At 42.0% G+C, this 27,843-nt stretch overlaps 4 protein-coding genes across 9 annotated transcripts; 2 read left to right on the top strand and 2 right to left on the bottom strand.

Annotated features, from left to right (window-relative positions):
* Positions 1–8: 8 nt before the first annotated feature.
* On the top strand, positions 9–6,643 carry LOC110510002 (fermitin family homolog 3). Its single transcript, XM_021591261.3, has 15 exons — positions 9–385; positions 1,068–1,192; positions 1,771–2,004; positions 2,117–2,236; positions 2,370–2,538; positions 2,644–2,746; positions 2,865–2,972; positions 3,097–3,231; positions 3,742–3,791; positions 4,127–4,251; positions 4,529–4,635; positions 4,827–5,042; positions 5,161–5,285; positions 5,391–5,532; positions 5,694–6,643. Exons 2-15 carry the CDS (start codon positions 1,069–1,071, stop codon positions 5,871–5,873), a joined length of 1,938 nt encoding a protein of 645 aa, XP_021446936.2. The 5' UTR covers positions 9–385; position 1,068; the 3' UTR covers positions 5,874–6,643.
* Positions 6,644–9,499: 2,856 nt separating this feature from the next.
* LOC110510004 (histone acetyltransferase KAT5) lies at positions 9,500–17,431 on the top strand. The gene is made up of 15 exons (XM_021591263.3): positions 9,500–9,596; positions 9,704–9,770; positions 10,182–10,250; positions 10,413–10,675; positions 11,278–11,346; positions 12,803–12,985; positions 13,098–13,178; positions 13,885–13,950; positions 14,205–14,453; positions 15,146–15,235; positions 15,341–15,481; positions 15,632–15,725; positions 15,875–16,034; positions 16,128–16,209; positions 16,320–17,431. Exons 1-15 carry the CDS (start codon positions 9,573–9,575, stop codon positions 16,452–16,454), a joined length of 1,773 nt encoding a protein of 590 aa, XP_021446938.1. The 5' UTR covers positions 9,500–9,572; the 3' UTR covers positions 16,455–17,431.
* Positions 17,427–24,565, bottom strand: LOC110510006 (cation channel sperm-associated protein 1). 6 transcript variants are annotated; one of them, XM_090226686.1, is made up of 11 exons: positions 23,300–24,565; positions 22,670–22,879; positions 22,426–22,539; positions 22,178–22,337; positions 21,760–21,995; positions 21,580–21,643; positions 19,763–19,835; positions 19,626–19,671; positions 19,444–19,531; positions 19,173–19,287; positions 17,427–17,577 (listed from the first exon to the last, which is right to left on the bottom strand). In XM_090226686.1, the coding sequence occupies exons 1-11, from the start codon at positions 23,427–23,429 to the stop codon at positions 17,539–17,541; spliced, it is 1,275 nt and encodes a 424-aa protein (XP_090082812.1). In that variant the 5' UTR covers positions 23,430–24,565; the 3' UTR covers positions 17,427–17,538. The 6 variants fall into 6 exon arrangements, 4 of the variants coding, with proteins under 4 accessions (XP_090082812.1, XP_090082813.1, XP_090082814.1 ...); XM_090226687.1 differs by having other exon boundaries at positions 22,178–22,277; XR_016493252.1 differs by lacking the exon at positions 21,580–21,643.
* A 530-nt stretch (positions 24,566–25,095) lies between these two features.
* LOC110510007 (insulinoma-associated protein 1a-like) lies at positions 25,096–26,882 on the bottom strand. The gene has a single exon (XM_036967536.2). It carries the CDS (start codon positions 26,748–26,750, stop codon positions 25,500–25,502), a length of 1,251 nt encoding a protein of 416 aa, XP_036823431.2. The 5' UTR covers positions 26,751–26,882; the 3' UTR covers positions 25,096–25,499.
* Between the last annotated feature and the right edge of the window lie 961 nt (positions 26,883–27,843).

Here is a 27,843-nt window from a genome sequence, read left to right as displayed (position 1 = left end):
CTAGCCAAGTTCTCATCATGATATAAAAAAATGGTAGCATACATATTTTAGATGGCAACTAATCAAGTTGTTCTAACTATCCCCATTCCAATATGTGTTTACTAGTTGATTTGATTTGTATATCCTATGCATAACTATTGTCTCACATGTTTCTCAGAAACAATATCTGATGATAAACTCCCCCTTAAAGAAAATGGCATGTAAAAGCGGAACAGTTATCGCTCTCTTGACATTTGCTCACACACAGGATGAGACCGCAGCAACTAAGACGTTGTGAGAGAGACGGGAGGAAGTAACAGGCAGATTTCACAAGCTGCAAAGAAAGGCAGAGGCAGAGGGCACCTATTGTTTGACTGAAGAAAATTAGTTTGGGACTTACAACTAGGTAAGGGAACAACAATGTCCTGTCAGGGCAGAGAGTAGAAGTATGCTATATGAAAATGAAGACAGGGTGATGTTGAGGAACAGATTCTGAATAGTTAATTACTGATGTAACATTTTATTATGCCTATGATAGTCTAAAAGTAAAGAAAGGACAGATAGAAAAGATTGGATAGGAGTATGGGTGTTATTTCACAGATGATTGAGAAAGGGGTCATTCATTTACAGGAAGTAATACGGTTTTGGTTTCCTATCTTATAATTACAACATAATGAGGTTTATGCTGGTGGAGTACTTAATTTCAATATATTTTAATGTGGGGGTTTGCTAAGAAGGTCACGTGCAGAGCAGACAAGATTTTTCCTGTAGTTGTATTCACTGTATTACCTGATCTCACCCTTTTTTGTCTGATCTAATAACCATACATTGTCTATCAATGTTCAGTATTTCACTTGCAATGAGAAAACAATAATTTTTGCTTTAATTGAAAAGTATTTTAAAATTGGGTGTTTCTATCTTAAATGTGTTAATGCAGATGGATGTATTACCACTATAATACAGCACCTTAAAAATGAGAGTTGATCGTTAGTTCTATGATGTAGCATCAGCTATCACAATTAACACCTGATAATTGAGTGATAATTGTTCACTGTGATGATGAGTGCTATATTTTCCCTCTCTGTAAGTATGGCTGCCTGGGATCTGTCTGTGACAGTGGAGGAGCTTGGCCCAGAGGCCCCACCCCTCAAAGTTAGCGTGACCTCAGACCTGCACATTGGTGGCGTCATTCTCAAAATTGTGGAGAAGACACGTGAGTTCCCTACCAATGTGCACTTCAACTTCCATCCATCTTGATAGTATATTAAAGATAATAGTATATTTAAGCAACAAGGCCCGAGGGGTTGTGTTATATGACCAATATACCACAGCTAAGGGCTGTTCTTAGGCATGACGCAAGTGCCTGGACACAGCTCTTAGCTGTGTTACATTGCCCATATATCCCAAACCCCTGAGGTGCCTTATTGCTATTATAAACTGGTTACCAACGTAATTAGAACAGTAAAAATTATTGTTTTGTCATACCCGTAGTACATGGTCTAATATACCACGGCTGTCAGCCAATCAGCATTCAGGGCTTGAACCACCCAGTTTATAATTTCAGATTGCATATGATCATCTATTTCATATACAACCGTGGGGTGTAGAGTATTAAGTTATTATTCCTTCATACTCCACAACATCTGTAAGTCAGACAAAACAACATTCAAAATATCTATGCAAATGAAAACAACAGACTGTACTGTATTTGGAGTGTCAAATATGATCACCACCAAGCACCATAGATGTGTTTATATACATCATCGCCAGACACCTCTCTGTCCACTCCAGAGATAAAGAAGGATTGGTCAGACCATGCCCTGTGGTGGGAGCAGAAGCAGCAGTGGCTGCTCCGACCATCCTGGACCCTTGAGAAGTATGAGATCCATGCCGACGCTCGCCTGAGCCTCACCCCCCAGCACAAGCCTCTAAGACTGGGGCTACCCAACGGGACCACCCTGAGGCTTCAGGCCTGCTTCTCTCGTCCAGTCTTCCAAACGGTCATGGGGGTCTGTCATCTGCTGAGTAAGTAAATATATGAAGAAGAGTTCCCACCTACATAAAGTAAGAGATTCTTCTTATTGTTGCAGATGTTAATCCGTAGCCCCTTACACTGCTTCCCTCTGGTCATCCTCAGACCTGCGTCACCCAGAGGAGCTGTCGTTGTTACGGCCAATGGAGGTGAAGAAAAAGAAAAAAGACAAGGAGGCAGAAGAGGAAGTAGTATACGATCTAACAGGCCTTCGGACCTCATCAGGTAGGTCCAGTCGAATTGGAGGTACACTTCAAATTTCTAAATGGCTGTGTAACATTCCGTACAGTATCTTTCACTGTACAGCACATACCAAATACTGTGTAACATATCCTACCTGCATATGTAATAACAACAGGTCCAGCTCACACCCTGTCCAATGGCATGCCTATGCACTTTGCTGACTCACTGCAGACTGAGGCTGTGTATAAGATGTTGTCTGTCAGCCTACCTGCACCTGCTCCTGAGACTATCACCAAGATGCCCCGTCCAACCAGCCTTATGGACAAGGCACAAGTTCACAGCAGGTGCGTGTCTTGTTTATGTGGGCACAGCACACATAGATATGTTTATGTAGGTTACTCTGTGCGATAGAGGGTGTAATTAAATCTGTGTTTTCTTATTTTCTTTAGATGGCTGGATTCGTCTCGTTCTCTGCTCCAACAGGGAGTGCAGAAGCATGACAGGCTGCTACTACGCTTCAAATACTACTGCTTCCATGACCTGGATCCCAAGGTAGGCCTGTACCACACTTTCTGAGGGGCTATCGATTATTTCCTTTGTTTACCTCATGGTGGCCATGAATTTGGCTGTGTGTAATCTGTCACTTTATCTGCCTTGTCTCCGTCTCCAGTATGATGCGGTCCGTCTGACCCAGCTGTATGAGCAGGCTCGCTGGGCCATCTTGCTGGAGGATGTTGACTGCACAGAGGAAGAGATGATGCTCTTTGCTGCCCTTCAGGTAAACAACGACTGATTGAAATGTCACCAAAGGTTTTTCCCTGTCTGTGACACATTGCTTCCCTTCTCTTTCACATTGTTATATGTTTGTGTATGTGCTTTGTGTGTGTGTACACTATCCTCAGTACCACATTGGTAAGGTGTCTCTGTCAGAGCCCCAGCCGATGACATCATGTCCTGCCATGGATGATCTTGACTCTGCCCTTCAGTGTTTGGAGGTGAAGATGGAAGCGGAGGAGAGTATCACTGCGGACATGCTGGTTAGTCCCTCTGAGTCTGTAAAGGCTATACGGACACTCCTGACCTGCAAACCAATTTTTCATCTCAAAATTGGTTCAAATGAGGTTAGGGTTAAGGTTAAGGGTTTGGTTAAGGTTAGGGTTAAAGGTAAATTCCACTCAAAAACTATCTTTAGGTATTTGTTTCATTAGTCCATTGTTGATATAATCCCAAAATGTTTTGCATGTCAACAATCAAGTTTTCAAGATATATAACTTTCAAAATGCAGAAATACAGCGGTATGATGCATTTAGCCGGTATGATGCATTTAGCATCATATTGCATCATATGATGCTAAATGCATCATACCGGCTGTATTTCAGTATTTTTAAAGTGATATATCTTGAAAACTTGATTGCTGACATGCAAAACACTATACTGTAACGGTCTGTAGCTGTGGCCATAGCTGATTTGTAAGGCAGCAGGAAAGAAGTTGAATTGCAACTGCACATGAAAACACAAAATAGACACGTGATTTTATCTCTACCCAGGAAACAATGACGGTAGCACCAGAGCTGCAGGACTACTTGAAAATCTTCAGGTAAAATTGGTTGACAATGTACATCATTGTTGGCTGGCTGAATGCCCTCTGATTTCAGATCCATCTTTCTGCCGGTGACAACCTTTTCCTGCCTTGGATTTTAGATTGGATATCGATCACGCAAGATATATGAGACTTTCGGATAGTCTTGAGAAGTTTCTATGAGACATACGCATACTCACCCACACACTCCCAAGCAAACACACACTCCGATGCAGCCACAGTTATATTGACATGCACACTCACACACATTCAACTGCATACCCTTTCCAATGTTGCAGAAAAACGTTAGCATTTTAGTAGTACTTTGTTTTGTCTCACTTTCTCCGACCTAGACCAAAAAGACTGACACTAAAGGGCTATAAACAGTTCTGGTTCGCATTCAACAACACATCCATCTCCTACTACAAGAGTAAAGAGGAGAGCCTCAAGGAACCCATTCAGCAGATGAACCTCAAAGGTAAAATGCACTGACATACGCTGTTGGGAAACTGCACACCTAGCTACATACACATACACATGCACATACACATTTTCGCAACCACACAAGCTGATACCACTGCAAAGATGTGTACATACAGCATCCATTCCAGTACGTAGAGCTTCAGAAATTACGTTTGACACAAGATTTCACTTCTGGGTCAATCAATATTATTGTAGATATAATGAATCGCTGATGACTTCAATAAGCCAAGTGAGTCTAACCTGGCCACTTAAGACACTGTTGTGCTCCCCAGGCTGTGAGGTGGCCCCAGACGTTAGTGTGGCTGGTCAGAAGTTCTGCATCAGACTGCTGATCCCTGGCGCTGAGGGCATGAACGAAGTCTACCTACGCTGTGAGAATGTAAGGAACTCAACTCTCAGCTCACTCTGTTTAGAGAATTCTTCCCATGAATGAGAAGCTATTCATATCATCCCATGCAACCTTTTCCAAGGAATAGACTCAACTGCTACATATAAACGTACTAAGTCCTGCTATGTCATGCTCGGCTATGGTATATTTCCATCTTATGTCCATTAATCTCCTGTCACTAGGAGCTGCAGTACAGCAGGTGGATGGCAGCTTGCCGTTTAGCCTCCAAAGGGAAGACACTAGCAGACAGCTCTTTCTCTAGTGAGGTGCAGAATATCCAGTCTTTCCTGGCCATGCAGCGAACCAACCCTGGGGCCAATATTGCTCAGACTGATGACAGCATCAACACATACAGCCTTGTATCCCCACGCTACCACAAAAAGTACAAAGCCAAACAGGTAGAGTCATGGCGATCTGGGGGAAACTCGCGTAATATTACAGAACGTATGATAATAGAATCAACCATAACGTTCAAACTTGACTCCAGTGATTCTAACCATTCCTCTGTTCTGTCAGCTAACTCCACGCATCCTGGAAGCCTATCAGAATGTGGCCCAGCTCCCTCTAACAGATGCCCTCCTCAGGTTTCTTCAAATCTGGCAGGGTCTACCTGACTTTGGGGTGTCCTATTTTGTGGTGAGGTGAGTACTTGTCCTTTTGTCAAATATTTTCCATCTATCCGCCTTGTCAGCATAGCACTACATCTTTTCTCACTTGAAATGACCCAAGTTCCTGTATAATCACAGGTTTAAGGGATGCCGTAAAGATGAAGTCCTTGGGGTCACCAACAACCGTCTCATCCGCATTGACCTCAGCATAGGAGATGTGGTGAAGACATGGAGATACAACACCATGAGGCAGTGGAATGTCAACTGGGATATTCAACAGGTAAGACATCTCACTGTCTGCCTAATGTGTCTTCATCTATATCTTACTAGGTCTGTCTACTGTATTGTATCAAATATGTACCAACTAATTATGACTTAAATGTTTATCTGAAGAAGACCTATAAGTGGAATCGATTGTTAAACCTCTTTTCTTTATTCCAGATGGCCATTGAGTTCAATGGCAATGTGAACATTGCCTTCAGCTGTGTGACTGCAACCTGCAAGATTGTGCACGAGTACATTGGGGGCTACATCTTCATGGCCACACGCACCAAAGAGCAGGCCGAGGTGTTGAACCAGGAGCTCTTCTTCAAGCTGACTGGTGGTCATGAAGCCATCTAAACATCCATGAATATCTGTATCTCAGAATGCACCTCTTCATGGTTTTACGTTACATGGACATGCGGTCAGTTGAACCATTTCCACAATTGTATTGTTATTACTCGACCATACAACATGTTTTTCTGACGTTATAAAAGTCCATTTAGTTTTCAAATGTTTGTGTATTTTTGTATTGAAATGTATTCAATAGGTTACATCAATAATATTAAATGAATGGCAAGCAAAAAAAATGGCTTATTATTTGCTCTGTTGTTGTGGTTGTTAAAAATAATAAGATGTAAAAGGTGCACAGTTTTTTTTGTGGCTGACGGGGGAAACTTTTTGCCCACACTGCAGATGGCTATGTTGGTTTTGTTATTGTCATTATTCAGATTTTTCAGGGGGTTGCAGCAGCACCCTCAGCACCCCTACTTCCCATGTCTAAGAGGCAGGCCTACATTCACAGTCAGACAAAGGCTGTTTTAGGCTTATCTCACAGGACTGAATAATTCAGCTTTAATAGTTTCAATTTTTATTAGTCGTACATTGAGCTCCAAAGTATGTTTTGTTGTTGTTTTGGCTCTGTACTCCCACACTTTGGATTTGAAATGATAGAAGGACTTTGAGGTTAAAGTTCAGACTGTCAGCTTTAAATTGAGGGTATTTTCATCAAAATCTGGTGAAACGTTTAGAAATTAAAGCACTTTTTGTACTTAGTCCCCTCCATTTTAGTGGGCTAAAAGTATTGGGACAAATTCCCTTATATGTGTATTAAAGTAGTAAAAAGTGAAGTCTTTGGTCCCATATTCATAACACACAATGAATGCATCAAGCTTGTGACTACACATCTGTTAGATGCATTTGCTGTTTGCTTTGGTTGTGTTTCAGATTATTTTGTCCCCAATAGAAATGAATGGTAAATAATGTATTGTGTCATTTTGGAGTCACGTTTACTGTAAATAAGAATATAATATGCTTCTAAACACTTCTACATTAACGGAAAATCCTGAATGAATCGTGAGTAATGATGAGTGAGTTCATATATCCTACCACAAAGACATGACAGAATTCTTTGGGGGTATGGTATTTGTGCATATGTAATTTTTTCACTCATCATTATTCACGATTAATTCAGGATTATTCCTAATAATGGTAGCATCCAATAAGTGCACTCAGGCTATCTGAAAGGCCAAAGTTAGTTACTTTAAGGAGCAGTTCTCTCTCTGTGGGTCTAACCCCAAGAGGTTCTGAGGGATGGTTAAAGACCTGGAGAATAAACCCTCCTCCTCACAGCTTCCCATGCCGCTTAATGTTAATGATGTTGTTATTACTGACATGAAGAACATGGCTGAGCTCTTTAATCACCACTTCATTAAGTCAGGTTTCCTATTTGACTCAGCCATGCCTCCATGCCCGTCCAACATTTCCTCATCTCCCACCCCTTCTAATGCGGCTATCCCCACTGCTTCTCCCTCTTTTTCCCCTGCCCCGCTACAAAGTTTCTCCCTGCAGGCAGTCACTGAGTCCGAGGTGCTAAAGGAGCTCCTTAAACTTGACCCCAAAAAAACATTGGGTCAGATGGTTTAGACCCTTTCTTCTTTAAGGTTGCTGCCCCTATCATCGCCAAGCCTATCTCTGACCTTTTTAACCTGTCTCTCCTTTCTGGGGAGGTTCCCATTGCTTGGAAGCCAGCCATGGTCCGTACTTTATTTAAAGGGGGAGATCAAGCTGGTCCTATTTCTATTTTGCCCTGTTTATCAAAAGTGTTGGGAAAAAATTGTCAATAATCAACTGACTGGCTTTCTTGATGTCTATAGTATTCTCTCTGGTATGCAATCTGGTTTCCGCTCAGGTTATGGATGTGTCATTGCAACCATAAAGGTCCTCAATGATGTCACCATTGCCCTTGATTCTAAGCAATATTGTGCTGCTATTTTTATTGACTTGGCCAAAGCTTTTGATATGGTAGACCATTCCATTCTTGTGGGCCAGATAAGGAGTATTGGTGTCTCTGAGGGGTCTTTGGCCTGGTTTGCTAACTACCTCTCTCAAAGAGTGCAGTGTATAAAGTCAGAAAATCTACTGTCTCAGCCATCGCTTTTCACAGAGGGAGTACCCCAAGGCTCAATCCTAGGCCCTCTTCTCAATTTACATCAACAACATAGCTCAGGCAGTAGGAAGCTATCTCATCCATTTATATGCAGATGATACAGTCTTATACTCGGCTGGCCCCTCCCAGTATATTGTGTTAAATGCTCTACAACAAAGCTTTTTTAGTGTCCAAAAAGCTTTCTCTACCCTTAACCTTGTTCTGAACACCTCCAAAACAAAGTTCATGTGGTTTGGTAAGAAAAATGACTCTCTCCCCACAGGTGTGACTACTACCTCTGAGGGTTTAGAGCTTGAGGTAGTCACCTCATACAAGTACTTGGGAGTATGGCTAGACGGTACACTGTCCTTCTCTCATCACATATCTAGACTTCATTTCCTCTATCGTAATCACTCCTCTTTCAGCCCAGCTGCCAAACTAACCCTAATTCAGATTACCATCCTACCCATGCTAGATTACAGAGACATAATTTGTAGAGGTAAGGTAAGGGCAGGTAAGGGTTCTCTCGAACGGCTAGATGTTCTTTACCATTCGGCCATCAGATTTGCCACCAATGCTCCTTATAGGACACATCACTGCACTCTGTACTCCTCTGTAAACTGGTCATCTCTGTATACCTGTCGCAAGACCCACTGGTTGATGCTTATTTATAAAACTCTCTTAGACCTCACTCCCCCCTATCTGAGATATATACTGCAGCCCTCATCCTCCACATACAACACCTGCTCTGCCAGTCACATTCTGTTAAAGGTCCCCAAAGCACACACATCCCTGGGTCCCTCCTCTTTTCAGTTCACTGCAGCTAGTGACTTGAACAAGCTGCAACAAACACTCAAACTGGACAGTTTTATCTCAATCTCTTCATTCAAAGACTCAATCATGAACACTCTTACTGACAGTTGTGGCTGCTTTGCGTGATGTATTGTTGTCTCTACCTTCTTGCCATTTGTGCTGTTGTCTGTGCTCAATAATGTTAGTACCATGTTTTGTATTGCTACCATGTTGTGTTGCTACCATGTTCTTGTTATGTTGTGTTGCTACCATGCTGTGTTGTCTTAGGTCTCTCTTTATGTAGTGTTGTGTTGTCTCTCTTGCCATGTGTGTTTTGTCCTATATTTACATTTTATTTATTTTACATTTTTAATCCCAGCCCATGTCCCCGCAAGAGGCCTTTTGGTAGGCCTTCATTGTAAACAAGAATTTGTTCTTAACTGACTTGCCTAGTTAAATAAAGGTTAAATAAATAACACAAAATAAAAAGTTAACATGACCTTTATGAATTATGATGCATGTATGTGGCTCATGTGTTTTTTTTATTACATACTGTTTTAAATTTCTAAAAAAGTGACGTTAGTTGATGAAGGTTATCTCATAGAACAAAAAGTCTCCTACGCCTGTGTTCAACACAGATCTTATTTTCGTCATTTATAAAATAAAACTACAAAAACGCCATTAATTTCTACATAGGTTTTGTCTAACGAACCATGGCTGAGTTAGAGCCTACAAAAAGACGCCATTAACATATATCTCTACAATGGCATAGATACAAAGATGAGCCCTCTATCTATGTCCATTCCCCCATAACTCCTTGCGCGCGTCTATGTTCACAGATGACCAAAATGGCGGATTCGTCGGTGGGTACTCGATAATCCCAAATTGTTATACAATTACAACGTGTATGTGTAGATGTGTGCCCTCGACTTTCATTATTATACATTTTCAATATATTTTCTTTCGACAGGTCGATGTTATCGAGGGCTGTCGGCTCCCTGTTCTCCGAAAAAATCAGGAAAACGAAGACGAGTGGCGTGAGTGTTGTCTCTTGGCTACCGCTAGTAGGGTAGCTAGCGCTACGCTAGCTGCATAATAAAACAACTGTCATGGCTGAATGTTTGAAAACACAAGCGGCTTGCTACGGCTAGTGGCAGATCGGAAACAAATGATCGGATTTAAAAATGCTTTCTACTTGTGTGTGAACGCTAGCTAGTTAGCTAACTACGTATTTTGATAGCGTGTGAATGCTGAAGTTACAGTTAGCTAGCTAACGTTATATTCACATGTTGTGTGCGCTGTTCGTATTTATAATATAACGTTAGCTAGTTGGTGTACTTGGCTATCTAGCTAGTTTCCTACCTAATGTATAAATTGGGACCGCGAAGGTGCTCATTGCTTGGATAGGTATCGATATCTGTCATGTCGTGTGATGTTTTTCTTTGTAGCCTTGGCTGAAATTCTCAGTGTGAAAGAGATCCCTGGGAGAAAACTCTACTATGTCCACTATATTGACTGTGAGTAGCCTATGCTTCATGTAATTCAGAGTGAATGTGATTGTAATGTTCTGACATTGCTACCAGTGATCTTCACAGTAGAAGCACATGTACCAGTATGTCCAAATATGGACAACATTTGACTAGATGTATATGTGTTTGTGTCTCTGCTTGTGTTTAAAGTCAACAAGCGTCTGGATGAGTGGGTTACTCCGGAAAGGCTTGACATGAAGAAGCTCCAGTTCCCTAAGAAGGAGGCTAAAACGCCTACTAAGAACGGGCTTCCGGGTTCACGTCCCAGCTCCCCAGAGAGAGAGGTGGTAAGAGCGGCCGGAACGGGCCCCCAACATCCCCCCAACCGGCCCCCCCAGCCGCAAGCCCAGCAGAAGTGTCTACCCACCAAGACTTCTATACCAGACTTTCAAGTGCTGCAACAACAAGTTCAGGTTTGGCAGTAGTGTCTTAAGCCCAGTCCTGGGAATTGTACTCTGATGCTGATAACTAACATTGTCATTGTAACCTAGATGTTTTTGTGCTTAATACTGAGATTTTGGACAGCTAACTTGTTTAAACCTGTCCACTAAAGTACAACCTATTTTGTGAATACCATAATTTGGTATATAGTCTTTTGAAGCTATGATAATTTATTGAAATTAGACTGGTTGAAATTATTTATAGACCTTTGTTAAATGAAAATGGCACAATTGGTGCTTCATAAATTATTTCAAAGATCTTATAAAATGAAACGTCAGGTGGCTTCATTCAAGATTTCTGGTCTTGGCTCTGTGAGGAGACAGAAGTGGCAAAATAAAGCACCGGGGATGTATTTCTTCTGTTTTATGATACACGGGCTTATAAAGTCATTCTCAGGCATGTGCAAACCACATGTTTATTTTCAACTGCTTGAAAATATGCTGTCTTGACTGGTTATGCTTCTATTACAATATTTAATGGATAACATGATTAGTTCAGGTGAAAAACGTAACTCAATGCTTGTGGAGTTTTGTGTGACTGTCAGTTAATCCTCTTCCTTTCTGTTCAAATTCAGAGGAAGAGTCTTGATCTCAACCTTCAGACTGCCACAGCTCCTTCCAGAGGCAAAACCCTGCCCACACCGGTACAGCTTCAAGTTACCCATTCTACAGAGATCCATAATTAACTACTGTTTTGTCCGCAAAGTCAGAATGGGTTCATAGCTAAATTTGAATACTAACAACAACCAAATTTAGACTCACTCCAGCTATTTTTGAACTTACAGATGTATAATTCTAAAATCAAGGAAAAACATATTGCGAGTAGATCAGTGCTCAGACTGGTCGATCTCCAACACATTCCTAGTCGATCACCAAACATTTCTGTAAAAAAAAAAACGATCAAGCCTTGCGTTCCTATTTATTTTATTTTTTTTCCATTTGTTTTGCACTGATTGCAGTAGGTGCACTTGATTCAGCAGCCCTAGCGAAGGTCTACCGGGTAGGTCCAGAGAGAACATCAAGTGTACCTATAGGTCTACCGCTGGCCAAACGGATAACTCGGATCTTGTCTGCACAGTTTCCTCGAGCCATAGTCTAAAAAGAAGCCTCGAACGCACCGCAAAGTTGATACTGTGAGATTTCAAAACTTTTAAAACCTTGACAAGAGAGAGACGAGTACAGCAAAGAGCTGCTGTTTTTGAGTAAGTTCTTGATCAGCACTGTCAATACTTTTATAAGCCATAATGCGTGTTCTCCCTACTTCCACTCATGCTACAACCAGCACTGCAGCTGTAATGAATGAGTACAACCAGCACTGCAGCTGTAATGAATGAGTACAACCAGCACTGCAGCTGTAATGAATGAGTACAACCAGCACTGCAGCTGTAATGAATGAGTATAGTAAAGTGTTCCGATAAGCTTGCGTTATTATTAGCGGCTTGCCTTTTTAAAATTTGTGGAATATTTAACTTTTCTGGTCATAAGAGTAACAACATTAATTGGTGCATGAGGCAGAAATAATGTAGTGTGACTTGAGTATCGCCATCAGCTGGAAGACCATGTTCTTTTCTCAGCGGAGGGAGGGAGAGGAGGGAAGGTGAGTCGGGTAAGGCAGCCAAAAAAAGCGAATTATTATGCTCACTCAACTTGTTGTGAGACTAAGCTATCAATTACCAGTGTTTAAAATAATTTCAAAATGTTCTGGGAAGAACAATGGCTATGCTTCATTTTCCTTACCAATATGCCGTGGTAAAGGAATTGGGCCTATAGCCTTCTGCGCTAACATCATTGCTACAGAACTGTTTTTAATTGGTTAATGTTGCATAGGCTTAAAAAAAAGAATCTGAGTGGTGATCTCGGCTTGCATTTTGACTCAAAGGTTTGTGTCCTCTGGAGTATATGATCAATTATATTGTTGACTGGGTCCCCCCCCCCGGCCCTAGAATATGACTGGTAATGTAAAAGATGGCTATAACACCTTGGTTATGCCTGTGGTGTGGTTGGCATTTGAAATTCCATCAACATAATCTTAAGAGATTAATTCAATGTCTCGGGATGAGTTTTTTTTCCATGTCTGCCCATGTTTCGCCTCTCATACAGAAGAGGAAAGCAGAGTCTGTGTCCCTGGCAACACAAGTGTCCCCGGCAACCCCCGTGCCATCCTTGCCAGGTTTGGCTGAAGCCTCCCAGGTGTCAGTTTACCCTGCTGTGAGGGACACCAACACTTTCAACCTCAAATCCAACGCCCACGATGACCACGAGCAGCTTACCTCACTCACCACGGTACACCAACATTTTATAACTTTGCCCTTCTGTAATGATCAATCTCTAGCCTCCCACTATTACTCTGCGTCTGTGTTTTGATTTCTTATCCCCTCTTTTCAAATCTTCCCAGAATGGTACTGCCCGTCGCCCCATGCCCAATCAACCAGGCAGGAAGAGGAAGCAGCCCCCCAACTGTGGGGGAACCGATGAGGTATGGAACGCTTAAGGAATGATGACCATTTGTTTCTTTAATAATTGCTCTTGTTTCAACTGTAGACCATCTCTTCTCCCATCATTCACATTTATAGATTGATGCACTTTAGCATTATACTGGCATCAACAATTAATTCTTATGTTTTTGGAAATTGCATCAGCTTCCTTTTTGAGTTGAAACGCATCAAAAATAAATCAGATTTTCACACAGGATAAAGCACAATAATATCCGGCTAGGGTCCTTACTACATTGACAAGTTGAGCTGGGATACTGGACTAGTGTTGATTCTTACTGTCCTTGACCTATATGTCTATCTTTCATGGTTATATGGTTTCAGTTACAGTCATCTGTTTCAGAAGCCTGTGTTGCATCAGGACAAGCACATTTTCAACTATTTTACTTGCAGCATTGTAGTGATCGTGTGAGGAAGCAAAATTTGGTTTTACATAATTATCTGTGTGAACTCAGGAATTATTAGCCATTGTGATTTATTTCCTTCCCTTTCTGTTTAATGTTAAGATATCCCTCCCCAAATTAACAAGGAATGAAAGAACAGGTCAATATAATATATGAAGAAATCTCCCTGTTGACCTTTAACCATTGAGTTGTCCTGTATTGGTATAATTAGTATAAAAGTGAATTATTTTCCGTCCCTCTTAAATCCGTGTCCAAAAGCCCTCTAATCTGCTTGTTTTTCTGCTAGATAATTAAGGTTTTCCAGTATAACAACAGCCCTCGATGTGCCAATGTCTATCTGCCGCCAGGAGAGGTCCGTCTCATTTCCTTCTCATTGCCTGTGTCTTTGTTTCTGGAATTATTTTAAAGGTTTTGGCCTTCGATCAGACCTTTATTTCATATGAGAGCTATTTCTCAGTGTCTGGTTTTGTTTAGCTGTAAAAACTGCCTAAGTTTAATCAGTTATTTAATTTGAACTTATTGGCTTTTGTTTGGACAAGGTTCTAACACAATGCATCAGATATGGAATACTATTGTTCTCTTCCCTTTCCTACTATTTTGTGTTAGGACTCGCAGGACAGCTCCGATGGCATCCCCTCTGCCCCTCGCATGACCGGCAGTCTGGTGTCGGACCGTAGCCATGACGACATTGTCACGCGTATGAAGAACATTGACTGCATTGAACTGGGCCGCCACAGGCTGAAGCCCTGGTACTTCTCCCCCTACCCACAGGAACTGACCACATTGCCTATTCTCTACCTCTGCGAGTTCTGCCTCAAGTACCTCAAGAGCCTTAAGTGTCTGCAGAGGCATCTGGTGAGATGCTACATTAGAATATCTCAATGTAATGTGTGTAATACCATCACAAGAGACAGGGTTGCTGTGCAGTCATGGTATTGTTTGAGCTACAAAGCCCAGGGGTCAACCAACCAGCTAGGCTGAGCTAAGGGATATAGCTACACTGAGTATACAAAACATGAATGTTCTTTCCATTATATAGACTGACCAAGTGAATCCAGATGAAAGGTATGATCCCTTATTGATGTCACTTGTTAAATCTACTTCAATCAGTGCAGATGAAGGGGAGGAGACAGGTTAAAGATGGATTTTTAAGCATTGACTCTATTAAGACATGCATTGTGTATGTGTGCCATTGAGGGTGAATGGGCAAGACAAAAAAATGTAAGTGCCTTTGAACGAGATATGGTAGTAGGCCCCAGGCGCACCGGGTTGTGTCAAAAACGGCAACGCTGGTGGAGTTTTCACGCTCAACAGTTTCCTGTGTGTATCAAGAATGGTCTTCCAGCCAACTTGGCACAACTGTGGAAAGCATTGGCGTCAACATGGGCCAGCATCCACTTGACACCTTGTAGAGTCCACCCCCTGACAAATTGAGGCGTGTTCCTAATGTTTGGTATACTCTGTGTATATGTCCACTAGGGGCTTGGATACAGATCCACCATGTTTATGCATCTGATCCCATATTATTCTCCTGGTCTCTCATCTAGACCAAGTGTAATCTTCGGCATCCCCCTGGCAATGAGATCTACCGCAAGGGCACCATCTCCTTTTTTGAAATAGACGGCAGAAAAAACAAAGTGAGTAAAGTCCATGATCCTCCCAGCTGCATGGTCACTCCTCGTTATTCTAATGAGTTTCATTGAGACTCTCGCTTCACAACTCATTTCTCCCATGTTTGCCAGACATACTCTCAGAACCTGTGTTTACTGGCCAAGTGTTTCCTGGACCACAAGACGCTGTACTATGACACAGACCCCTTCCTCTTCTACGTCATGACAGAGTACGACTCCAAGGGCTTCCACATAGTGGGCTACTTCTCCAAGGTACACTGAACTCCCCTTTATATCCTGGTATTAACAGGTAAACATCCGCTGCTCACGAATATCAGCAATAATGCTATGATATAATTCCTTAGACATGTTGAAAATACACAAGCTTTTTGCAGCTGACTTACCCTTGCTTTCTGTGCACAGGAGAAAGAGTCGACGGAAGATTACAACGTGGCTTGTATTCTCACCTTACCTCCCTACCAGAGGAGAGGCTACGGCAAATTGCTCATTGAGTTCAGTAAGTGACATAACTGACATTTTAAATATTGTATCTCGGTGTAAATGTGTACAACCATTGTACCTCTGTGTCAAAATGATCTGTGGGAGTGTTGAAATGTGGCCATTTGGTATGCCGTCACTAATTGTCTTGTTTCTGTTGGTCTTCAGGTTATGAGCTGTCTAAGGTAGAGGGGAAGACGGGCACACCAGAGAAGCCTCTGTCTGACCTGGGGCTGCTCTCCTACCGCTCCTACTGGTCCCAGACCATCCTGGAGATCCTCATGGACCTCAAGCCTGACAACGGGGAGAGGCCTCAGATCACAATCAAGTATGACTCTGTCCTGTTATTCTCTGATTGTTTTATTTTTATAGCTCAAGTTGCTTCTGTAACCTAATATCACATTGTCTTGTATATTTCCAGTGAGATCAGTGAAATCACCAGTGTGAAGAAAGAGGATGTCATATCTACACTTCAGTACCTAAACCTAATAAACTACTATAAGGTGAGCGATACTAGAGAGCAGGGGACATCACTCAGCACTGTACTTTTAGCTGTTAAGGGAACATTCTTGATCAGCATATTTGAACCTCTTCTCTCCCTATGGTTTCTCAGGGCCAGTATATTCTGACTCTTTCAGAGGACATAGTGGAGGGGCATGAGAGAGCAATGCAGAAGCGTCATCTGCCCATTGACCCCAAATGCCTTCACTTCACCCCCAAGGACTGGAGCAAGAGGGGCAAGTGGTAGAACCCTGTCAGTTTCTCCTGGCCCCACTCTCCCTCTTACCACAGACTTTCCTGAAGCAATCAGGATGGAGTGCACCACAGGTCTCCTCAGAGGGAGCTTCAATAGATGTATTTTTTCTTCCCCCTAATTGTCATCGGACCCTTTTTGTTGAAGATTTAAAAATGAACCAGAACTGTTTATTACCCATGTTTCATTTCACTGTTCTGTCTTTGACACAAGTAGATACATTTTCTTAGTCTCAAAGTAGGAATGGTCATAATTTCAGATTGAGGACTCCTACCCTCGGTTTCTTCAACAGAGTGTGCCAGGAAGGTGAAGGCAGTCTTGGACAGAATATGTGCTCATGTTAGTGAAAATCACTCTGTTATTGTTTTTGGATGTAATCCTGGATTTTGACTACATGTCCAGTTTCATTAATCCAACACACAATGAGAACTACAGATCTAACTGTATATACACTATCCTGTTTTATAAATGATTTTTAAAGTGGTGAAGCATTTCTGTATGTCAAATGTAATGTGCGGGGATGCTCAGTACAGAAAATAAGCCATGTCGAACTGTTACAAGAATGTAAATGTGGATACATGTACAGTTCTGTCCTTTAAAAAAAAACTTGAATGTAAATGAACATGTTTGGCACTGTGTGTGTCATTTAATTTAATTACTATTTACTGTACATTTGTGTGTATTAGGAATTTGTAATAAGTGATTCATACTTTTTTTGTGTTGTCGCTACTATTTGGTCATTTCCCTTCATATTTAAGTGCAAATTCAACGTTGATTTGTTTTATCTTTTGTATTATCTGAACAGTGTAGGGGTTTGTAAGTGGTTTAGGGTGTGGGAATGGGTGATTTAAATAAAAAAAAAGTTCACATTTTTGGCCACACTGAAAGGCTATAAATCTAACAAACATGAGCTTTATATAAAAGCCTAAAGAGATGGATTTACACATATCTAATAAACTAGGGCACTTTTACTGGGTTTCATGACTTTAATGAGTTCTCAAAGTATAACATCTGAGTTGCCATCACTGATCTGGATAAAGCAAAAAGGGTTTCTTTACTAGGTTTGACCCTTACTTCTCTATTCGTGGTCATTCCCCTGACTGTCCTCCTCTGTTGCCTGAAAAGGACATCAATACAACAGGTTAGAAGCTGAATCAGAAAGCCTTATTCCTTGGCTGTTTACACCATTTCCAGGTGGCTGCAGTTACACAGGCAGCCCAATTCTGATATTTTGCTCAATTAGTTGCAAAAGAACTGGTCTGATTGGTCAAGAGACCAATTTCCTGGTAAAAAGATCAGAATTGGGCTGCCTGTGTACACGCAGCCTTAGGCAGCAGACATCAATTTATATGTACAGTTGAAGTCAGAAGTTTACATACACCATAGTCAATTACATTTAAACTTAGTTTTTCACAATTCCTGACATTTAATCCTAGTAAAAATTCCCTGTTTTAGGTCAGTTAGGATCACCACTTTATTTTAAGAATGTGAAATGTCAGAATAATAGTAGAGAATGATTTATTTCAGCTTTTATTTCTTTCATCGCATTCTCAGTGGGTCAGAAGTTTACATACACTCAATTAGTATTTGGTAGCATTGCCTTTAAATTGTTGAACTTGGGTCAAATGTTTAGGGTAGCCTTCCACAAGCTTCCCACAATAAGTTGGGTGAATCTTGGCCCATTCCTCCTGACAGAATTGGTCATCTATTTTGTGAAGTGCACCAATCCCTCCTGCAGCAAAGCATGGTTGGGATGGTGTTCTTCAGCTTGCAAGCCTCCACCTTTTTCCTCCAAACATAATAATCATTATGGCCAAACAGTTCTATATTTGTTTCATCAGACCAGAGGACATTTCTCCAAAAAGTGTGATCTTTGGCCCCATATGCAGTTGCAAACCGTAGTCTGGCTTTTTTTATGGCGGTTTGGGGCAGTGGCTTCTTCCTTGCTGAGCGGCCTTTCAGGTTATGTCGATTGAACTCGTTTTACTGTGGATAAAGATACTTTTGTACCTTTTGTTCTGGGATTGATTGCACTTTTCGCACTAAAGTACGTTCATCTCTAGGAGACAGAACGCGTCTCCTTCCTGAGCGGTATGACGGCTGCGTGGTCCCATGGTGTTTATACTTGTGTACTATTGTTTGTACAGATTAACGTGGTACAGTCAGGCGTTTGGAAATTGCTCCCAAGGATGAACCAGACTTGAGGTCTACAAATTTTTTCTGAAGTCTTGGCTGATTTATTTTGATTTTCTCATGATGTCAAGCAAAGACGCACTGAGTTTGAAGGTAGGCCTTGAAATATTTCCACAGGTACACCTCCAATTGACTCAAATGATGTCAATTAGCCTATCAGAAGCTTCTAAAACCATGACATAATTTTCTGGAATTTTCCAAGCTGTTTAAAGGCACAGTCAACTTAGTGTATGTAAACTTCTGACCCACTGGAATTGTGATACAGTGAGTTATAAGCGAAATAATCTGTAAGCAATTGTTGGAAAAATGACTTGTGTCATGCATGTCCTAACCAACTTGCCAAAACTATAGTTTGTTAACAATACATTTTTGGAGTGGTTGAAAAATGAGTTTTAATGACTCCAACCTAAATGTATGTAAACTTCTGACTTCAACTGTAAGTAAAATGGAGCTATATTGTACTCCACTCCAGAAGTTTCTGTCTACAGAGAGAATGTCTACAGAGAGAAATGCTCTCACCTCAAAGAAGGTGTCAATGAGACGCTCCAGAACACAGCCCTGAGAGCGGAAAGTCTGCTGGTTCTGATCTATGGATGCCAGCAGTCTGAGGTAGCTGGTGATCAGCTCTATCTCCCTATGGACCAGTCATGTTGGGGCTCTTGTTAAATTGCGACTACAGCACATAGACTAGTTTGTAAAATGGCTTGGCAAAACAGGCTTTTCTGTTTGCTTTGTGAACCAAATTGACAGCTGGCTTTTCTCCTGTTTTGTGTTAGACATAGTTTCTTACCTCTTTCCATACTTATTTTCACTATAGGTCAATTTGAGGGCCTCTTCATAGAACTCCTCCTCGGTCTGTGGTTCAATGGGCTGGGGCTCTACAGACAGGAGGAGAGGAGACTGGTTCAGTCCTGTCTTTCTGCTGCTTATTGTTTGTATTTTGCCTCACCCACAAGTACATGTACAACCAACCTAACTTCTTCATTGACTGCATCTCGCTCTCATATATATCCTGGAACTGAAGTAGAAAAGAATGCAGTGGTATTTTCAGCAACATCTACTCCAGTATTTTGTCTTTTTTGCCTTATTGTTTGTCATGATCGGAATACCTTTTGGATCTTGGACGCCATCCGTCTCTTGATTGTCATCTGGAAGTTGTCGACGAGGACAGCAATGAATAGACTATGCAGAGAAAATGACAATGTACAATTAAAAGGGTGTTTGCTCTTGAAGAACATACAGTGCCTTGCGAAAGTATTCGGCCCCCTTGAACTTTGCGACCTTTTGCCACATTTCAGGCTTCAAACATAAAGATATAAAACTGTATTTTTTTGTGAAGAATCAACAACAAGTGGGACACAATCATGAAGTGGAACGACATTTATTGGATATTTCAAACTTTTTTAACAAATCAAAAACTGAAAAATTGGGCGTGCAAAATTATTCAGCCCCCTTAAGTTAATACTTTGTAGCGCCACCTTTTGCTGCGATTACAGCTGTAAGTCGCTTGGGGTATGTCTCTATCAGTTTTGCACATCGAGAGACTGACATTTTTTCCCATTCCTCCTTGCAAAACAGCTCGAGCTCAGTGAGGTTGGATGGAGAGCATTTGTGAACAGCAGTTTTCAGTTCTTTCCACATATTCTCGATTGGATTCAGGTCTGGACTTTGACTTGGCCATTCTAACACCTGGATATGTTTATTTTTGAACCATTCCATTGTAGATTTTGCTTTATGTTTTGGATCATTGTCTTGTTGGAAGACAAATCTCCGTCCCAGTCTCAGGTCTTTTGCAGACTCCATCAGGTTTTCTTCCAGAATGGTCCTGTATTTGGCTCCATCCATCTTCCCATCAATTTTAACCATCTTCCCTGTCCCTGCTGAAGAAAAGCAGGCCCAAACCATGATGCTGCCACCACCATGTTTGACAGTAGGGATGGTGTGTTCAGTTGTGTTGCTTTTACGCCAAACATAACGTTTTGCATTGTTGCCTAAAAGTTCAATTTTGGTTTCATCTGACCAGAGCACCTTCTTCCACATGTTTGGTGTGTCTCCCAGGTGGCCTGTGGCAAACTTTAAACAACACTTTTTATGGATATCTTTAAGAAATGGCTTTCTTCTTGCCACTCTTCCATAAAGGCCAGATTTGTGCAATATACGACTGATTGTTGTCCTATGGACAGAGTCTCCCACCTCGGCAGTAGATCTCTGCAGTTCATCCAGAGTGATCATGGGCCTCTTGGCTGCATCTCTGATCAGTCTTCTCCTTGTATGAGCTGAAAGTTTAGAGGGACGGCCAGGTCTTGGTAGATTTGCAGTGGTCTGATACTCCTTCCATTTCAATATTATCGCTTGCACAGTGCTCCTTGGGATGTTTAAAGCTTTGGAAATCTTTTTGTATCCAAATCCGGCTTTAAACTTCTTCACAACAGTATCTCGGACCTGCCTGGTGTGTTCCTTGTTCTTCATGTTCTTCATCTCTCTGCGCTTTTAACGGACCTCTGAGACTATCACAGTGCAAGTGCATTTATACGGAGACTTGATTACACACAGGTGGATTGTATTTATCATCATTAGTCATTTAGGTCAACATTGGATCATTCAGAGATCCTCACTGAACTTCTGGAGAGAGTTTGCTGCACTGAAAGTAAAGGGGCTGAATAATTTTGCACGCCCAATTTCTCAGTTTTTGATTTGTTAAAAAAGTTTGAAATATCCAATAAATGTCGTTCCACTTCATGATTGTGTCCCACTTGTTGTTGATTCTTCACAAAAAAATACAGTTTTATATCTTTATGTTTGAAGCCTGAAATGTGGCAAAAGGTCGCAAAGTTCAAGGGGGCCGAATACTTTCGCAAGGCATTGTAGTAGGAGTATCAGACATGCATTGTAGTGTCTTTGTTGCAACGTTTTCAAGCCTACTCACTTGAGGAAAGTGAAGTATTCCACCACAATGTACAGGACAAGGAAGATGATAATATGTGGTGCACCTGTCATTTTTAGAAAGTTAAAGTCTTGACCACAAATAGTTACATCATGTGATGATTGATGATGCCCAACTTCTAGACCATGCATGACACACACACTGTAGTGTTCCCTCCCTCACCGTTGTCTCGGCTGGTAGAGTAGATGAAAGCCCAGTCATCCAGCGTGAGCAGCTGGAACAGAGTGAAAATTGTCCGAAACATGGTGCCAAAGCGATGCGGGTCAGACTCGTTGAACATCTCTCGGAAAATGACAGCAAACATGAAGAGGAATGTGAACATGAGGATGATGATGGCCCCCATGGACTGGAGAGACTGGAGACAGGTGGACACGATGGACTGGAGATTTTGGAGAAAGCTGTCAAGGAAAGGATGACATGTTACTGAATCATGATGAAAGATATTAGATGTTGATGTATTAATAGGTTATGTACTTAGGGTGTCAGACTTCATCCATTGAAGTGCTATGAAAGGAAATCAAACAGAGGGATGGTCGGTCTGAATAATGAGTTAATGCTGAAAAACATTCATGCATCCTACCGGATGGTACGCAAGACCCGGAACGCTCGGATGGCCCGGACCCCTTTGAAGAGCTTGAGGATGCGGAAGATTGTGGATGCCTGACCTCCACTGAAGTTCCCTGTAGACTCAATGAGTGGCAGCAGGAAGTCAATGAGGCTCATCGTAATGATGAAAAAGTCTGAGACAGGCAGAGAACAGAGGGGAAAAATAGAAATGAGATGAAACAGTGGGAGACTGATCCCAAGCCAATGCAAACAGCTACTTACCCAGGTCATTCCATGGGTTTTTGAAGTAGAGTCGACCCCAGACAAGCAATTTCAGCACACATTCCATTAAATAGATTGCCAGAAAAGCGGAATCCAAAGCTGAGAAGAACCACCCTGGCATTGGGAAACAAAACAGATGTCATGAACACACTTCAACCCATTCATGAGCTCTTTATGCAGGAGGATAGAGAACTTAGTAAAAGTAGATTTTAAAGAGTCAATGTATTTTCCCTGTTTCTCACACCTCCTCTCACAGTCACACTTTCAAATGTCTGGGCCACCAGGGTCCCTGTGTTGAGCACCACCACAAACAGGATGAACTTGTCAAACATGGGGTCTTCTGTGAAGGCCACAATGATCCTGAACAGCTGATGCATCCAGTCCTGCAGAGCACCCCATGCCCTCAGCCAACCTTTTCTAGAGTTTCGCTGTTCCCTGATCCTTCGCTGCTCATCTGAGAGAGAGAGAGAGAGAGAGAGAGAGAGAGAGAGAGAGAGAGAGAGAGAGAAGAGAAGAGAGAGAGAAGAGAGAGAGAGAGAAGAGAGAGAGAAGAGAAGAGAAGAGAGAAGAGAGAGAGAGAGAGAGAGAGAGAGAGAGAGAGAGAGAGAGAGAAGGTTGGTGGCACCTTAATTGGGGAGGATGGGCTCGTGGTAATGACTGGAACGGGATGGGTATAATGGTTTCAAACACATCAAACATGTTTGACTCTTCTATTTATTCCATTGCAGTCATTACAATGAGTCTGTTCTCCTATAACTCTTCCCACCAGCCTCCTCTGGCACACTCATAATTAAAGTGGCCGTTGTGAGTTGTAACTTTTCCGGAACAGTTTGCCTCTATGACGATAGTCGTCAGTATACCATACTTCACATACCTTTTTGGATGAGCCTCTTCAACATTTCACCATCTAAGGCCGCACATGTTGAGAACACTCGCTTCTTGTGTGGCTGCTTGGCGGCTACAGATGACTTGTGGTGGCTGGTTGAGCCTGCATAATAGATCATGAATGATGATGAGACATACAAACACACAGAAGTACAGAGAGATTTGATGACAGTGTGGATTATAAATATTGGATTCTGAAGTCATTCTTCCATGTAAAAGTAAAACGTTGTGAGTTTGGGCGGGGGGGGGGGGGGAGATCTTGCCCTTTCCAGCCACCGTCTGCCTGTATGATGGTCGATTTTCCATCTTGCACTCCAGGCTAAACACACACACACTGCAGAGAAGAGTACCAGTGAAGTATAATGAAAACATGTAACATCAACCCTGTAATCTCTTATTGTAACAACCTGTAAAGCTACTGACCACCAAAATGGTCATAGTGGAGAACCTTGAGCACTTTCTGATGGCAGCACAATGATTTATTGTATTGTTAGACTTAGAGGAACTTTAGTTTTCCAAGGGAACATTACTTCATGCCATCACTACTTTATCTTCACAACAATTCCCAGTGTCATTAGCTACAAACACTTCTAATTAAGGCATCTGTCAAACATTCATCAATACAAACAAGTCGCTAAGCATTTACCGGATTGTCTCTGGAAAAATAAAACCTTCGGCATGGAGGAAGGGTACAGCATGCCACTGGAATACATATGTGCGTCACAAGGACTTCTTTATTCTCAACACTTCCTTGACCATTCTATTCCATCCATTCTATTCTTCTCTACTGTGCTATTCTTTTTCGTTTTTTTTCTCTCTCCACAAGGATGCGGGATGATAACAGTTTAGCTTACAACAATTGTTTCCATTTGATGTGAGAGGATCTCTTGCGTCAAAAATGAACGAAGGACTCTTCCTTGGCTTGTTATAATAAGCCATTTCAATTTGAACCATTTCAATTTATTTTGGAATAGTGGTGAAAAAACAGGACGTAGTCTACTTATATTTTGTCCGATTTCTAACACATTTTGAAATAGTAATACGGTTACATTTTGAAATGTAGGTCGTCATTGTAAATAAGAACGTTCTTAACGGACTTACTTGTATAAATAAAGGTGACACGAATCATTTTTTAAATAGGCTATTCACTACGTTTTATGAAAACAACGATACGTGCATAATTTCGTAAATATAGGCAAAATTGTTATTCCGTTTTTTTATATATACGTAAGAAGTCGAAAACAACTTCCTGTCTGTGGAATTTAAGACTGATAACCGTTATCCTACTTCCGGCAGTCACGGAGTACCCCCAACAGTACACATTTTTGATGTGACCCTGGACACCTAATTCAACTTGTCAACTTATCATCAAACCCTCAATGAGTTGAATCAGGGGAGTTTGTCAGGGGCAACAACCAAAATGTGTGCTGTTGGGGGTGCTCGAGGACTAGAGTTGGAAAATAGTCCTACTGCACCCTTCCCCTGAAGTTGGACCTAATGACCACTGTCAAGGTCGATGCGTAAAGTTGGAAAAATGTATTGTCGATAAGGACTATTCTACATCAAATGGGGACATGGAATAGTCCATATTTTTTTAATAGCCTATTTGCTCAAAATAAAGAGCATACTTTTAGAATTGGTGTTGGAGATTATATGGTATGTATGGTAAGTATATGTTGCAGGAAATGGATCTAACCTAACAAAAAGTAAAAACACCATGACATATAATATAATACATATAAATATATAAATATAATAATAAATACACAAATACACAATTGCATAGTAGATTTATACTCCCTTTATTATTTTAGGAAGAAGTTGGCATGGTAATATTGTTTCAACGAAAAATATGACATTAATTTGGTCAGAGGTAATTAGAGGCAATGCGAAATAGCGTTTTTATCATTACGCAAATCATCACAGTCAAAAGCAACATGATTAATACAAATGTGGGCAGATAAATAAACAAACACATACATTATTAAATAAACAAATAAATAAATTTCAAATAAATAATTGATTAGATAGATAGATAAATATAACTTTGTAGAAAACAAAACTAATTTACACAAAACTATTGCCAACTATTCAGGAGAAATATTTCTGATTTCACAACAATTGTTTAAAAGAACTCTGTCCAAACATGGAATTCAGTCATAATGCCCGAAACAAACAGTCTGATGTTATTAAATCGTTTGAGACAAAACGATGACCTGTCTGGTCTCTGTTGGGTGATATTTGTTTATGTGTCTGGTGAGGCCAGAAGAGGAGAATACATTTTCACTACAAAATCGACACGGAAACACCTCTCCGGTCACCTTTGTGATGCACTCAGTCACTGCGTATTTGGAGGAGGGCTCGGGTGTTTCTGGGCGGGACTCGAGCAGGCTGCTGGGTTGTTGGTCGGAGTCTTTGGCCGAATGAGACTGATTCTGAGGATGACTAGCTGCCTTCCTATTGTGCAAGGCCAAGTGTTTCCTCAGGTACGCTTGTTTTCTGAATTTCTTTGAGCACTGTGGGCAGCTGAACATCATTTCTTCCTCAGAGCCCGAGTCTGAGGGTGGCGGGGAGGGTGGGAGCGCCTCTCTGGCTGTTGGTGTGTCAGGTCGGCTCTCCTCTCTCTGTGATGATACTCTCTCCACTTGAAAACCCTTTGGCTTGTGCCAACGTCGGTGGGAGGCCAGGTTAGCGGGACAACTAAAAACTTTGTCACACTCGTCGCAGCGATATTCGATTCGGACGATGCGAGAGCACATGTGGAAGGCCAAAGTGAGAGGGTCTGCATACCGCTCCTTGCAAAGCTGACAGATGAATTCTCCAAGCGGAATGCTGGTGTTGGAGCGTTGCTTCACCTCATCATCTGCCTCCTCTGTAATGCGCAATCCAAGGACGGGAGATGTGGTTACCTCATCCCGGTGGCTGGACTTCTTCTCTTGGTTTTGGGAGCTTGAGGACTTGCGCTTTTTAGAATTAGTATGGGGAGATTTAGCGTTGGAGGTGGCAGGCCGCTTCACTGCTGCATATTTAGCATTCCCGCACATGGTGTCCAGTCTGGTGGTCATCTCCTGAAGAGACGACGACACTGGGGAACCATCAATGGTGAAACTTCCCAAATTTGCCTCGGGGCAGGTATCTGCTGGAGCAGAAGAAAGAGAGCTTAGCATTTGATGAGCGGCGTCCACGGGTGTGTATTGATATCCCTCGCTGTCAGGCCGGGTCGGGCTCAGTGAAGGCGCACAGTGAGACTCTGGAATTCCACCGAAAATACCCCGGCTGGGAACTCTGATAAAGTTGTGGCACACGGAAGGCAGTGCATGAGCCGGGGCATTCTCGACCAGCGAAGAGCAGTTGGCGTCCAGCGCCAAGTCCTCCTCGCGTATCCTGTATGAAACAGGACCAGCCTTTTTAGAACGTTTTATAAGGAAACCCTTTGGCATGGTTACTGTCAGGAAGCACACTCGACGCGTTATAAACAACCTCAATAAGATTTTGCTGTTAAAGTTGAGGCCAGAAATTGGAATGAGGCGTGTCTAATCGCAGTGCGCCCTATTCGCTCTGCAGTACTTGTCCACACTGGCCCTCTGTCGTTTGTCTCCGTCTTTATAAAGGCCCCGAGCGGTCATTGTGCGTCAGTTAGGACGCAGATGGCAGCAGTCCAGCCGTGAATAGAAAGGCCCGGCAACATGATCCACCGGGAGTCTCTGAGGAGCACAGCGACAGATGTCAGCCTCCCCCATTGCGGAGTCCCCCCCAGACCACTTGTCCCGTCCTTGACGGTCCCTTGCCATTATGCAGATTACACAGAGCCACACCACACTTATCCAGCCTTTATCCTCCCATGTCCTCTGAGAGTATTCAACACACACGTACCGCAGCCGTCCATCCATTCATCAAAACACACGATTCAAGAGGGGGGGGGGGGGGGGGGGGGGAGTCAGACTTGTGCCAGTTTGGGGGTAAAGAGGCAGAGGGAAGAGGCACAGCACCAGTACATTTATGCAGATCAGTGCTCAATGCGCTGCTCAAATGCGCCTTAAGCATAGACGTCCAGTGGCATTCAACCCGTTGAACAATTTAATTTAATGTGATTTCAACATCAAGAGACTAAAAATCACCAAAAAAGTAACTCCATTTGTGAAGTTATTTTACGTTTTGGGAATTCGGGCCCTGATGTGAAGGGGATCCCAATTATTTTATCATCAACGTTTAAATAAATTCTGCTCCCTAGTTGTGGCAAACATTGAATACCTCCAACGTCAAACGTCTCAACTCAACAATAGAAACAGTCTGTCATGTCATTGTCAGTGAAATTAACCATTTTCATCACACGTCTACAATCTGGCTGAAAAAAAACACATTACATATATACAGACCCAACCCCCAACATAATAAAATACATATTATTAGCAGCAAAGCTATCTGAATCAGTGCTGTCTTGTAAAGGGCAACAAAAACGTTTGAAATCAATAAATGGTAAAGGTCACAGACCAAACATCTTCCATAGCCTAACTGTAAAGCCATGAAACGTGT

This window comes from Oncorhynchus mykiss, chromosome 29 (genome assembly GCF_057628025.1).
Source record: "Oncorhynchus mykiss isolate SJ-2025 chromosome 29, ASM5762802v1, whole genome shotgun sequence".
Classification (NCBI taxonomy): Eukaryota; Metazoa; Chordata; class Actinopteri; order Salmoniformes; family Salmonidae; genus Oncorhynchus; species Oncorhynchus mykiss.
The sequence above is the reverse complement of the archived record's forward strand: the minus strand, read 5'-3'. Positions and strand labels throughout refer to the sequence as shown.

What these genes read in the sequence shown, in the direction of transcription:
- LOC110510007 (XM_036967536.2), bottom strand. Translation starts at nt 26,750, where the DNA reads ATGCCAAAGGGTTTCCTTATAAAACGTTCTAAAAAGGCTGGTCCTGTT.
- LOC110510002 (XM_021591261.3), top strand. Translation starts at nt 1,069, where the DNA reads ATGGCTGCCTGGGATCTGTCTGTGACAGTGGAGGAGCTTGGCCCAGAG. An exon ending in TGCTCTTTGCTGCCCTTCAG is followed by an intron (nt 2,973 to 3,096) that starts GTAAACAACGAC and finishes CACTATCCTCAG; the next exon opens with TACCACATTGGTAAGGTGTC. An exon ending in TCTACCTACGCTGTGAGAAT is followed by an intron (nt 4,636 to 4,826) that starts GTAAGGAACTCA and finishes TCCTGTCACTAG; the next exon opens with GAGCTGCAGTACAGCAGGTG.
- LOC110510004 (XM_021591263.3), top strand. Translation starts at nt 9,573, where the DNA reads ATGACCAAAATGGCGGATTCGTCG. An exon ending in GCAAAACCCTGCCCACACCG is followed by an intron (nt 11,347 to 12,802) that starts GTACAGCTTCAA and finishes CCTCTCATACAG; the next exon opens with AAGAGGAAAGCAGAGTCTGT. An exon ending in CAAATTGCTCATTGAGTTCA is followed by an intron (nt 15,726 to 15,874) that starts GTAAGTGACATA and finishes GTTGGTCTTCAG; the next exon opens with GTTATGAGCTGTCTAAGGTA.
- LOC110510006 (XM_090226686.1), bottom strand. Translation starts at nt 23,429, where the DNA reads ATGATCTATTATGCAGGCTCAACCAGCCACCACAAGTCATCTGTAGCC. An exon ending in GAATACTTCACTTTCCTCAA is followed by an intron (nt 19,836 to 21,579) that starts GTGAGTAGGCTT and finishes TTCTCTGCATAG; the next exon opens with TCTATTCATTGCTGTCCTCG. An exon ending in TGGCGTCCAAGATCCAAAAG is followed by an intron (nt 19,672 to 19,762) that starts GTATTCCGATCA and finishes TTTCTACTTCAG; the next exon opens with TTCCAGGATATATATGAGAG.